The following is a 14,919-nucleotide window of genomic DNA, read 5'->3' as shown; positions in this document are numbered from 1 at the left end:
GTCCGAAAAGTGTCTTTCTTTTACAGACACGCCTTTTACAACAACGCATATTTATACAAACATGAAACCTAATCTGTCGAACGTTGTAATCTTTATCTTGATAGAACAAAATGGATCATACGTAATTCGATAAAATAATTTAAAACGGAAAATATAGTGTATCCACTATTTCCTTATGAAACGAAAGAAGCTTTTCGGACGATATAATATTCACATGTACTTCTACTTCTACTTCACATGCGATGATGTCTCTACTTTTATATTTCTCTTTTTGTAAAACTTATATATCTATTGCCTAGAAAATGATAACGCAATTGTACGTAAGTAGACGCTAATTTATGTGTAGTGTGACAAAACATGAGCAAAAAGATGTTTTTATTCGTATAAGTATTTACCAACATAAATTCTTTTCGCAACTAGTTGTATGTTTTGTAATGGGAAAAAAATTCTCGATAACGCGATATAAAATGCTACACGATAATTACGGTTAAACTGCAAACGTATCGTCGTCCGATCGCAAACGGTTAGAAATCTTCGTTTAATGTTTTTATCTAAACACTATTTGCCTTGACTACTTGTTGCGTTGCTATCCACTGGCTTCTTGGTAATTTGCTAAAAAGTCTTAAAAAAGTTATAACCTTAAGATATTAATCTACAGAGATAAAAATGATAAGGATTAATTAAGAGGTCATTCGCTTTTCGCTCCACTTTGAATGTAGATTTCAGTTAAATTTAGATTAATAACTTTACCTCTAGTTAACTCTAGTTTTTAACTTTAACTCTAGTTAATAAACGTTGACTATTCCATGACTAACTGTAAATGTAATTCTTTTGTGAATGAACATGTAACAAAGAGTATCCCGTGTATCAGAATGCGCGTAGACACGGTGAACTACGATGAACTGCGTTATTTAAAATTTTGCTCTACTGAACAAACGTGTTTTCCGCTATTTGTGCATATCGAATAGAATACGCGTGTATGATCATAAAAGGATGAACTAGTGGCAAAGGCTGTTAACCCTGTCTCCGGAAGAGAGCAGTGCACGAGCGGAGGCCATTGTCTTTACTTTCCGATTGCTAGACATTCGTGTAAGATCTTCACATATCACTGATGAATATATATACGTCAAACGCGTGACTAACATGAAGAACAACTTCCTTTTTAGCGTGGTCTTACGCTGAACTTCATTGATAATATTTTATTCCATTTCTCTTTGTTTAGGAGTAATTAATATGTTAAGAAAATTCTTCTTTTTTTCTTCCATTATTTATTATATACGTAGATATACATACTTTTTAAAATATCTCTTACATCGCATTAAATTCATGAAATAAAGAGAAAAATTATTTCAATGTATATTTTAAAATAAATTATTTCAAAGTATAGATTACAAATATCATATATACATACAAACATAATGTATACTATGAAGCAAATCCAAAACAAGCAACACGCAGTGTAAAAAGAATTGCACGTTTAAACGTGAATATTCATTTTTATTGCACGAATATATAATAGACAAGATACTTGCAGTCTTTTTTCTTGTAAAAAGGTATATCACAACGAAGAGTTAAATGAAATTATTTATTAAATAAAGCTATAGAAAAGCAAATATAGTGTGCACGCGACGTAAGAAACAGACAGTTCTACTTACATATGGTGGCCTCCTTGTTGACCCGAAGTAAACGGAGCATGACTGAGTTTGTTCGATGGCTGTGTAGCTATCTCATGGTGTAAAAGACATCGATATGTGCGTGTACACGTATGTGCAAACTGTGTTTATTTGAGAAAAAGAAAGCACAGAGACAGGACAGCATTTAAATTTAGAACGTATAAAATATGCGTCTTTCTTTTCTGCTATACGATTACATTACATTTACATTTCGTCGGATAAATAACTGTACTTGATATAGTATGTAACATTGTACAAGATATTTTACGCAATGAAAGATCAATTGAGAAATATCGAAGATATTACTCTTGATCACATCTTTTTTCTATTTTTATTACGAACAGAGGAATTGAATTGCAATTCCCACAGAAATGCAACAGTAGTTTACCTTGAACGATGAAACTATATGTTTTTTTGTCGAAATGTCTAATTTATGTCCCTTCGTGTACAACTGTACAAAAACTTAAAGATAGTTGTCAACAGGAAAAAATATCTAGTTATAAATGGTGGTAATTTCTTTTATGAGAATTATCAATCAATATGCAAATAATCCAAACAAATGATCCAGACTTAATAAGCACGAAGCATACATACATAGTTGATTAAACAGGATCTCGTTTACACATTTCCCGTTCGGCTATTTGCAAATGTTTACGAATACCGTAAAAGTATCGCTTTACGTTACGTTGTGCTTTGCATTTGCAATGTACAGGTGCCTTAATGGACGTAGCAGCACCGAGCGATGTTCTTCTTTCTTTCGTTTGAAAGTAACTTTGACGCAATTTTCTCGTACGGTTCTGCTGTTATAAATACAATTTATTTACAGTGCGAAGAATACGTTGAAAGAAATAGAACATGTGTTACATAAAATACACAGGCGATATATGAATATAAAAAAATTGTCTTATCTAACGTGTGCATGTGCCTTATTTGTTAACTACAGTCTTCTTCTTTCTTTAATTACCTCTTTTAATTGAAATCCCATTGGAAAAATATAGACAAAATTCAATAGCCTAAAATCTCAATCTAACTTGTAGTAGCATTTACATACAATTAAATAACGATATACGTAGAAAATATAAGAAAATGTAATGATATAGTGTGCAAAATTAATCAAGACAGTGGAAACCAGGAATACGGCAGATTTAAAGGAAGAGAACACTTAATATTACTAAGAATAATTATGAGAAATAAGAATAAGAATATGATTTTTATTACGATACGATTCAAAGATCCAAAGATGGTAATGAATTTCAAAAGAATCTTAATAATTTTGCAATAATTTTACGGGTGTATCTCATTCTTCCAAACGTGTCCTGGCATATTTACGAACGTTGATATATATAAATACGTAAATAATATACGTAGGAAAGGCAAAAATCGCACATTCAGCACAGTGCGAGCGAATGCGCGAATAAATGAGATACCGCTACGAGGAAATTTATAAACGAAACTCATAACTTGCGCTCATGCCACCATGTAATGATATTTTGTAATACAGAAGTGATTCTGCCCCCTCGCGAGCGTCTTCCTCCTCGAAGCGTTTTACAGCGAACAGTGTGCTACATTGAAGCATTACGTGGAAATGCATAGTAATTTGTAATCGTGGAGTTTGCCCGAGATTAATTTACAATAAATGCCGGCAGGCAATTTCGATCTCCGGCCGAATCGAAACGAGCAAGTCACGAGCGTTGACGCGAAGGAGAAATGGAAACCGATCGACCGAGGTTTAATCCGATGCTATCTCGTGCGTAAGGAGGAAATCCGGCTTCGAGAACTCCATTAATCTATTTCTATTGGACTCGAATGAAAGCCTATATCGCGAACATATAAACAGAAATTAACGCTAATTTATCGGAAGACGCTATACCTCATTGCGATCGTGACATGAACGTTCAAAACCATAACGTCGTTGCAATATTATGAACTGTGATACAATCTACCTTACTTCGTATTAATTAATATCGTAACATTTTATCGCAATATCGTAACATTGTATCGGTTAGCTTGTTAATAGCGAAGTTTAGTTTCAAAAATACCTTACGGGATGTGCAGGTAAAAGCAAGCAATGACGAGTATACGCGTCAACTGCACCGAAATTAATTTATAAATGCGAATTACTGGTGCTGTATGAGATATATGTTGAGACAGGAATTGAATGGTTTCGAGGGGGATTTAACTAGGTGTAATTAGATTTTCTGTAAATAGACGCGTAGAGGTCATACGAGGGTGATACGCATTTTCTTAAATGGAATAATGTAATTTTTAATTCACCAGACGATCTGCTTTGACATTCTCTATTCAAAATTATTATCCCCATTCGTGTCAAAAAACTATTCGTCTAGTAGGTACTTTAACTTTTATTTTGTAGAACTTATCGCATAAAGAAACAAGGGAAACAAATACAAAATCGTACCTTACGTGTTCCCTTGTATTTTACAGGATAGATTTCACGAAATAAAAGTTAAAATTTAAAAATCATTAAAAGCATTAAAAATCATATGATTCCATTTAAGGGAATGTATGTCACCTTCGTACGACCTTTACGCGTCTATTTATAGAAAAAGTAATTACGCCAGATTATGTCCCCCTTGAGATTGAATTCTTGTCTGAACGTATCTTTATCCAACAAGTAGTTAACTAGCAATTCGTATTTAGGAAATAAAATCGACCACTCTGTACATGATAATTTTTGTAATTTACTCGATCATTTCACAGAAAAATTATATCGTTAGGTTTTCATTAATATTATAAATTCTTGATAAACTTCACACACGATTTCCTTCATGATATATGGTTTCATCAAGTCTATCAACATCGACGACTCTCTTGCACATCGTACGAACGCATCTTTCTATTAGCTCGTTCATTTTTATCGCTGTTCGTTGAAATTTACGAAGGACGTTAAATTAACCGGCAATAAAAATAACAAACGAGATATTTAAATCTCTGAAACTTGTTTCGTTTCAATAAAAACGATACTTAAGAAATTTCGTCAAATTGCATCATGCGATCTGAGTTACGACAATCGAAAAGTTGAAGAAGTATCTACTCCCTTTCGTCCTCCAAGAATAAATGCGATAGAAATAGAAACTGGAGAAAATTAGGCCTGTCGTATGTTTGCCATATAGTCTTTGTACGTTATCGAAACGCAACTGGCCGATCGCTGGTATGTATGGAAATGTATTTTAAAGAGAGGACGCGAAGAAAGGCCGCGAGCGGCTGTGAAAGGAATAGAGAGGAAAGGGAAGAAAGGAGAGATCGAACTTGCGTAAAATGTTTGCGCGTATATATCCGCGATGCACGCCCGAAGTGAGGCTACTTTCTTGAAGCGAAGAAAGCCGTCTACCTACATCGTAGGTGGGAGTAGGTTAGGTTACATTATATGCTTGAATGCGAAGAAATTTTACCTTCCTAGTACATATATGCAGGTCAATAAGAACGTCAGAGGGCTTACATAATTTAACCAAACCTTGTGTACGTATTTCTCCGTTGAATAGGGATCCTAGATAGACCGACACGCGTAACTACTTACTCGAGTACTTTAGAGGTTAGGAAACGTTTCAAGATGAAGAAGCGTTTGAATTCAGTTGCATCGATTGTTCGTGCATCTGTGCTCTTTCGAAACCGAATCCGATATTGGATAACGTATATATGGCGTGAATGCTTGATACAAATTATATTATCGAAACACTTGTGTTTGCCCTGCAGCGGCATTCTTAAGATTCTTTCACTTATTCGCTGCTGATTGATTTTCTACTACCTATGATATATAATACCAATAAATTTTCTACACAATCGTACTACACATATGTGTAAATAGATCTTTAAATAGATAGTCGCTTGCTATAATATTCGATAGGTGAAACAGTTTATCGAGGTTCTTCGTTTCCTTAGTTACGTCTACAAAAATATGCAATTACACAAATATCTGTAATTTAGTTATTTATTATTAATATCAACGTAAGATTACAGTGCCAGGCACGAAACTCTATTTCCGCTCTCGCAATACGCATTAAAAATGTCCTCTTTCCGTCTGAAGATAATTAATATTCACGTTTAAGAATCATAAATTGTTTCGCATCATCCGACAGAACATGGATTTCCCACACGTTATTTTAATTTAATTACATCACTTTCTATGGACGAGCGAAGAATACTCTCCTACACACAAATATACCAAATTACATTTTACATCGAAGGTATCGATTTCAGAACCTGTTTAAAATAAATACTTTTTATTTCTCGTGGCGAGAACTATAGGCATTTAACATTTTTTCTTCTTTCCCATAACATCTCGTGCATGTTATTTCTCTCGGAGCAACTAACGGGCTTAGTGTTCTCTTATTCAACAACGGAAGGTCGTGTGCGAAGCTGCGCTTGTACATTGTACAGTTGTTCGTTTCTTTTTTCATAATCGCTTCACAGATTGCATTCGTCACTTACACAGCGAAGAATGTCCGTGGCAATGTCCCTGGTCTATTCAGTTACTGAAAAAAAAAGTATCTTGCCTTACGGTATTGCATATACATTAGAGACTCAAGCCAGCGATAACGTAAGAGTGTAACGTAGTATTACATGGGATATGTAATCCGAAACGACAAGTATCACGCGAAATACGGAACAGTTGCTGTTCTTTCCACTTGAAATATTTTTCTTTTATATGCATCAAAATTCTTGTTACGTACGTTAAGGTACAAGTGTTTGAACAAATTTCGAGTAATATTTTGAAATTGCTGTAGTCGAACTCGGAAGGAGAATTGCACGTATGTTTAAATTAATTGGATATCAGCATTGAAGGGAATTCGTGCATAAAATCATAGCGTTTAGCTGACTTTGGTTGTACGTTGAACGTACGATGTATCTGTGGAATAGTTTGGGGGAAAGGTAGGCGTGTAAAGTGTCGATCGGCTTGGACTCTTTCGAGTTCAATTTATACCATTCACTCGAGAATTGTAGTTGTGAACCCCACACGCGACTCACGCCCAAAGAGAATCAACTTTCATGGAGCGAGGAAAGTCTGTCCACCCAAGTAAGTAAGTATATATATACTTGCACAAATACTGGAAGCCAGATAGAATGGATATACAGCACCAGGCAACAATTTTAGACCATCTACGAAATAGAAATGTTCTGGTTTTATGAACGAACAGAAGTATATTTGATATTATTTTAACTTTATTATTAATTATTATTACTTTAAAAACTATTTAACTGGAAAATTAATAGTAATTTCTATGATAGGTTTATGGGATTTGCTTTCCAAAAATACGTTTAATTGTTGCCATAGGAATCAGTAAAAGTAGATGTTTTAAGTCTTTTGCACGGTGCTGTAGATGCAGGAGCAGACGGAAGGCGGCCAGGTTCGCGTAACAACTTCGCCTGTCTTCTACTGGACCCGAGAACGGCTTGAGTTTCACGAAGGAACTCGTTCGTTTCTTTCCTGGCCAAGCCTTTCAGTATCGAGGTAAAAGCGAGAGAAAAACAAAATTATATTTGCACCTCGATCGATTGTGGAGGTAAGAAAGTTGTGGAGGTTATCGGGATGGTTTCTCCGCGTACCTACGGAATCTTGCATTCCTCCTTTCAGCGAAATAAAGAAGCATGCTTACGTATGTTGAAGATGACATTTTAATTTTTTTTGTCGACGTGGAATATTAAAGAATAAAAAAAGATTGAAGAATATGTTAAGTCATATGCTTGAGAAACATAGTTAATTATTTGCCGTGAAACTGAAGTAAATTTGAAGTTAAATTCTTCAGAAAAAGAATAATTTAACGTCAACTTTTTAGAATTTTCTTTCTCTGATAATTAAACTTTACTAAACAAGTGACTTTTAATATTTGATTAGTTAATTCCAATTTTTATTTGTTAGTGGTATTCTTTAGAATATTCGATATATAGTGAAGCAAAATGTAGTAGAAAACACATCTTTTTACGCAGACTTGTAAATTCGATCGTTAAGTGCGCATTTAGAACAGCGAGAATCGCCGCACGTGTGAAAGTATCACGAAATACTTTGATTTTAATGTAAAAGATTCTCAATGCCTGTTAGATTACTTTGATACCTAAAATGTTATGCATTTTATACAAACGAATCGTTCGCGCATTAGATTGCCAGTTGTAAGAAATAAACGTGAAACATAGTAATTCTTAGTAGTATTACAAGTATCTACTTGTATACAAGAAGTATGTAACGTAAATAATTATTTTATAATAGGTGTTTTAAAAAGAAAAATTGTGATTTCTAATAAGTTTGAAAATGCAAAATCATTGTTTTCCTCATTTCTATTTTTTTCCCGTTTTTGATGGCAATTTGATGGTATACAGATATACATGTGTATACGAAGATATCTTGCAACACATGTTGAAATTAACGAGTGTGCAGAATTTATTCAATTCACTTCCTCGTTGTTAATCCTGCTAGTACACAAAAGCATTATAACTCCTAACAATCGTGGTATACTAAATATTTGTACTTACATGGAATGTTGCGTTGATCGCGTTACTTCATTCACCGTCGAAAAACGATATATTAAAACAATTAATAATACACATTTATACGTTTGTAGATCGATAAGAATTTACGATATCGTACGGAATTTGAAGACTATAGCGATATTTTTATAATATGTACGTAGGAAGTGCCAGGGATAAAAGATATCTGTGAAATTAATAAGCGATTTCTCACACGATGCGATGCTAATCCGGCAGTTTCCACTGAGAAAGAAGTTCTTCTAGACGAGAAGTTAATTAAGCATTTTTCGCGCTATCATTAAAAAGAATGAGAGCGATAAAAATGCGATTAGCAGGATGCAAACGCTTTGCGTGGAAACGAAGATAAATGACGTTTACGCTATGCTCTTCGTGCTTCTCGACAATCTTTTCTTACTTTTCTCTTTCCTTTCCTTTTTCAACGAAAAAAAAAAGCAGGAATCGCCAGTTTCTGAATCGAGCCGGTTATCTTCTTTGATTGTTTTAACATCTTCAACTGTTTCGGCTAGGTGAGCCGTAAAACAGCCGCTGATTTCTCCAGTTCTTACGAAATCGATACGTCTGTGGCTACGCCTCGCCCACACGCTTTTTCCGACGAGCAAATGTGGCAAAATTGGCCATTAAGACAGAAATTATTTTGCGTTAGTTGCGGTTTGTGCCCGTTCTCCCTCCACGAGCATAGTGGCATTCTTGTGGGAAACATTAGAGTCATTCCATTCCCATTGAGGATTCCACAATAGAATAACACGAGGAATTTATTAAATTAACGTTAGCAAATTGTGAGATTTCAAATTCAACTTGTTCTAAGTGATAAAATTTGTTGGAATAAATGAAATTTCTGGCATATGTACCGATACCGAAAGTGTTTTCACTAACAGTGAAAGTGATATGTTAAATAGAAATGCAAAAACGAACTCTTGAATATTCTTTTTCGAGATGGCAATTTATTTTGCAGGAACAAAGAAACTATTAGATATGCAATTTTATTGGTAAGAACCTGTGTGAAAGGAGGAATTGGTTGATATTTTTGTATTTGCGTTGCTGCTTTTCTATTAAGCTGTATCCGGAAACGGAAGTAGCTACGAAATTAGCCTGGCATTTACAAAATTCTCTTCAACGTTCGGAATTTATAATTAGTATTGGATTGTTACGCATTACAAGATACAGGAGATAAATAGCAGATAAGACTAAGGCATAAATTGAATATACGATATATTCATTTTGTAACTGTAGAAGGCAAAATTGATTAAAACTAGATACGTTAAGTCTCGATATGATCATTTCCATAACAGATAAAAAATTTTTATTTTTATCTCCTGCTCTTTCATCCGCGACATTTTCACTTTTTTATCCAATACTCCTTGGCATTCTTTTATATCAATTTTTACGTTTTCTCTGTCTTTGCGTGTCGATAACCGTTTCTCTGGAGAACCGTTATCGGGTCAGTTTACCACCTAACCAGATCATATTCTCTTTGGTTTAATGGATACTTACGAAAATAAAATACCATCGAGGTCCCTGTCTTTTGTTTTCTCGGATACAGTCTTGTGCCAGCAGTCAATTTTCTCTTATTACTTTTCACTTGTTCCTACTTATAACTATCTTGGTCGCAAGATATTGATCTACAATGGGAGATTTATCGTTTAAGAATAGAGATATTGATCTCAAACGAAGAATTTTTACATTTGAGACCTCATTTTATGTGTGAAGCAAAAATTATTAGTTTCACTATATTTAATGACGCATAGAGATAGAAACACAGCAAATCATTAATACTTGATCAATTACAAAGAGCTTTAAATTTTCTGTAGCGAAATCTCAATATTTTCTTTTTCCTTTTCCAAAGATAAATTTTTATTCTTGGAACTATATTAATATATTGCTATCCTTTTAAAACATAAGCACTTGGCTTATATGAAATGAAGGTTAGTAAGATAAATTCATGCGAATAGGTATCGGCAATGAGATCAACGGAATGAAATGCGTGTCACGATGATTCTTAAAAAAAAATCAGTCAGCGACATGCCGGTGCATCATAATGAATCTCACCAGTACGAAGTAACAGTATCGAGAGTATAGTTACACCGCTGACGGTAAGAGAGGTGTGTCAACCTACATTGTAAAAGTTTTAAATTCTTTCCTTTCCTTTCCGGATCTATTATATTAGAAATTCCAAACGCGAATTTTTCTCGTATGGTGAATTCTAATTAATACTTTATTGTCTAACTCTTTCTTTTTTTTTCTTTTTTTCTATTTTCTTTTTTCCCCTTAAAGTATCAAAATTCGGATCTACGTCGGAAAAGTTTCTCATTGAGAAAAATATTAAGAAATTTTACCATCGATATACGTACAGGTAACAAATACGAAATAATTAAGATAATTAAGTTGTCACAGTGGTATAAGATTGTAACAAATATGAATAAGGAAACCTAAAGAAGAAATTACGTACTTGTACGTACGTTTATTGGAATTGTAATTTTATACTATGTAATCCTCGATTCATTGCACCAGATTGTCGAGTCGACAACTATATTCGTGGGGGCCTCGTGCACGTAACAGCAAGACCAGTAACTCTGGTAAATTAGCATTTCCTAGACGCTTTCTAGGTCCGCCCGAATGTCTCGTCTGGCGCGACGAAAATTGTGCAATTGCGATCTCCTGGCGAGAGTGAAATTACGCGGTACCATTGTGAAGTGTCGTAATACGATCGAAATGATTGCTTAACAAATCGCCATTTCGGTGTGATTTTATACCCGTGGCAACGCGCGTAAAAAGACACGTCTTTTCAGCTTCGCGCTTCATTCGTCGGCGTTGCATTTGAATATTCACGACGATTTCCTGAGAGAAATCAGTATAACATGGAAATGGAGGTAAAGTTTTAGAGTCCGCGTGAAGTTTTGGGGAATTCGCAGTTGCTTTCTTCTACTTTCGAACGATCACCATACGAACATACGGATTGTTAATTAATAATTTCTTCCACACGCGTGTTCGAACATGATTATTCTAATTTGTCTAAAATTATTTATCTATTTATTCTTTTATCGTATTGTATTTTATTAAGTCAGGTAGAAGCTCGTTAAACACTTACAAAATGTTGCGCTAGTGTTTTATAATTTCCATTCGCTCCTTAATTTACTTTCACAACGCTTTATCCGCTTTGCCGACATAAAGTTCAGGAATGAAGGAAAACTTGACTTAAGTTGCACGCGTATATGTTCCAGCGGTCACGGTACGAGGATGAACAATTACGTAGATCGCAGAAGGCCGCGGACAGGTGGTTCGAAGAAGCCGAGGACTGGGTCCATTGTAGGAAATGACCATGACGAGCGTGGCTGTCGCCCCGGGTAGCCTCGGCGCACCTCCATCTGTGCTCACCCCGAAAATGTATCATTTACAGCAGGGGTTAAACCCAACATCGGTCTCACCTACTCCCGGAAAAGTAAGTTGTAATATTATTTAGCGCAATGGAATCCAAATAGAAATTCGCTACATTCTCTTTTTATGATAAATGAACATTTGAACATTTCATACATTTTTGTGTATTATGTGTATTTTACGCGTATTTGCACGTTTCTGTGTATTTTACGTGTATTACCGTGCTTTCCTACATATTGCGTTTTTATACATTTTTGTGCCCTCAAATTTCCTCCAAATGTATAAACATGCCTAATCTACAGATCGCATTCGTGGCTATCTCAATCCTACACTTATCTTGCTTTGTAAAGAGTCAGTGGCACGTCAATTTTTTAAAAACATGCCGATTCTCGTGTAATAATTCAGTTTACTCAAAGCCACTTACGTAAATCACATCGAAAATCAAGTTGTACGTTCAAGAATAGTATACATATACGTGTACGTACGTACATAATTGTATGTACATAGTGCGCCTCGAATTTATTAGCTGAGAACGGGACTAAGGCCGTGTTCATTCTGATAAAAACCGTACAGAGAAAGTTCGCACAAGCCGGCTGATAATTACAATTCGTGACCAGCCACTTATGTAACGATATAGGATATATGCAATAGCAGCATGTACATATGCAAGTTTCTACAGCTCGTCTCGCGTGTCATTCAGTTTTTCTTCGTGTTACTTATATACATAGATTCCTTTCGTCGTTGCATCGGAAAAAGCTCATTACGAGACAGTAAATCAACGTAACGATGAATAGCTGATGACATTATTTATAGGATGTTTAATTCATTAGGTAACTTTTTCTACTCGTGTTACTATTGAAACAGAGTGCGTTTGCGTTTGCTTCGGGATAAATTCATATCGAAAGCCTGAAACGCGAAACATCTTGGCAAGGACAAACCAGCTCTTCCGATGATGTAAGAGAACTGGCGTACTTAGTACGCGACTTAATTCGTCCAGCTATTACACAAAGGCTGGTTCTGGTTTTACCTCAAAACCTGACCTCGCCACCGATACCGAATACCCGCTGGTCGCGTCTTCTGCGCGCAGTTGAACTCGAGTACGCGTTATCTCGTGTCTCGCACTCAGTCCCTGTGTTCAACGACGAAACATCGAACAAAACGGGACCAGTGCCACGAGACGAAATTCGACCCCGCAATTTCGGAAATTTCATTACGACAAAAAAGCCAGCGAAAGAAATTAACCGTGAGTTAAGAGTAGAGTATCCGCAAGAAATTCTTTCTACGATATACGTAGACGGTATCTGCGTTATTAGCTTTGTGCTTCTTTCGCTTTGAAGTTGGTACAATGAATCCGGTATTCCTTAAATACATAGGTATATAATGACTTTTCTGCACTCTTGTCAAATGTTGCCAATACAGTGGCAACTGACTTACGTGTGTAACAACATGCAACCGGTTTTGCGTTTGGCCCACATTGCTATGTTACGATAGAACTTTAAAGATATTGCGTCCCAGAAGTACATACTCTTTTCGTATTAAGCATAGATTGCTTGATACGTCTGTCGATCCGGTGCTAAATTCTTCCTGCATTTTCAAAGAAGAAAGTTTCTTCCGGTAGAGAAGTATTACGAATCTTTATATGCACAGGTACAATCATCATGCTTAGATTGCGGATATTTATACACGTTAAATACGACATTTATGCTCGTAGAATATGCATAACGTGTTAGCACATTTGACATAAGTTTAACACGTTGACTATTTAACGTTTTATCACAGTCATAATCGATGACTCGCGTCAAGTTTTCTCGAATGATTAAAATAAGATAAATTTCATGCATTGAACAATTTTCAACGATACGAACGACTTAGATAGCATTGTCAGGGGAAAATACTTTGCAAAATATTTTCCAAAGATTAACCGTTACATATCTATATGCCAGAAGTAAATATATCAAGTTTCTGATTGTTCGGAGATTCGAAATAAAAAAATAAACGGAACAGTTTTCTGATAAATTTCGTTCACAAGAGTTTGCCACGATCTATTTGCCAAACACTTGGCGTTCGTGCCACGATCACGGTATCGTCGTCGATAAACGGAACCGGCCAATGATCGGACCAGCTTACACTCTCACATTCTCTTTCTGAAAGCAGTCGAGCTTTCACAATTACCAATTAAAAACGCACCGATGTACGTAACACGATACGTGATACGAAGTCGTCGAATCTTATCAATTGGCTCGCGTGCACCGATCGTGCGCCGAAGATCGTTATCAGCACCCACGTTTCGTGTCAATCGGTGAAAACATCGCGCACGAACTTATGAAAAGACGAGGCCCGAGCATCCGGTTAAGGAAACGTCGAAGAAACGGCAGAACGCAAAGAGATTGGCGAGCGAAAAGGCGCTTCGCAAATTGCGGTATCGTCTGTATGCAGGCTACGAGGATTGTGTAACCGTAGCCTCTGGTTGCCATAGAGGCGAGTGGGTATGATGCATCTATGGTGCATCCGCCGTGACCCCGGTGCATGCGCGTGCACCCGTGTCGCTTGCAAGATCCTATCGGGATAGCGCCCATATTCACCTGTCTTCGATTGCGTATAACACCTGTATGGGTGGGTACATTGAGAATATTTTGACGCTCGCTGCTCGTCTCTAAATTGTCAGTCTCTTAAGTGACTCTTATTTTAATATTCCGACACTGTAGCGGACATAATTTTATTATCCATTTGACGTTTTATTTATAGTTAAGTATTTTTTCTTCTTTGTCGTGTTAAACAAAAAAAAAATATATATATATATATATAGAATATGGAAATTGTTCAAAAAATATAGATACAAAAGTTGTACAGATAGGCAGCTTACCAAATACGGTAGAAATTTGTTACTGAAAATATGTCAGTGGCTTTGCGATACGTTTGCAAAGTAATATAAGTGTTTCGTCGTGTAACTATACATAGTAGCTTAACGCTCCAGATGAGACGATTTTTCTACTGTTTGCACTGTACCCTGGATTTTTGCTATTTGGTGCGCGAGTTTGAAAGTGAACTGGACGTTTCGTCGTCGTAATTAAAGTTTACGGCTGCTATCGCATTAGCATCTACGAATTAAGACGCTTCTGCCGGACGTTTCGTGCATTTTTGAAGAGTTTAATGTCTGCAATCTACTCGCTATGCTAATTTATTGTATTCGCTGTCTTTTTTTGTATGTGTAAAGTAGAATGATTCGAGAGAGGAATTTTAATTCAATGATAATCGAGCATTTTTTCCACGATTGGTTCGCTTTGAAATTAATTGACGATTTTATCTTTCATTATACTTTTTATTTGAACAAACGAACGTAACATTTTCACGAAAATCATACTTTTAGATACGAAAT

General features: G+C 35.7%; 1 protein-coding gene across 3 annotated transcripts in view; it reads left to right on the top strand.

Moving 5' to 3' along the window:
- Positions 1–14,919, top strand: part of Rhogef64c (Rho guanine nucleotide exchange factor at 64C) — a 45,890-nt gene that overhangs the window by 12,431 nt on the left and 18,540 nt on the right. For all 3 annotated transcript variants that reach the window (XR_011800167.1, XM_072006143.1, XM_072006142.1), the window contains exon 2: positions 11,390–11,607. Coding sequence is in view for 2 of the 3 variants with exons in the window: in XM_072006143.1 (XP_071862244.1) it covers positions 11,482–11,607 (126 nt within the window). In the remaining variant the exon portion in view is untranslated. The remainder of the gene's footprint in view (positions 1–11,389; positions 11,608–14,919) is intronic.

This window comes from Bombus fervidus, chromosome 6 (genome assembly GCF_041682495.2).
Source record: "Bombus fervidus isolate BK054 chromosome 6, iyBomFerv1, whole genome shotgun sequence".
Taxonomy (NCBI): domain Eukaryota; kingdom Metazoa; phylum Arthropoda; class Insecta; order Hymenoptera; family Apidae; genus Bombus; species Bombus fervidus.
This window is presented reverse-complemented; position numbering and strand designations above follow the sequence as displayed.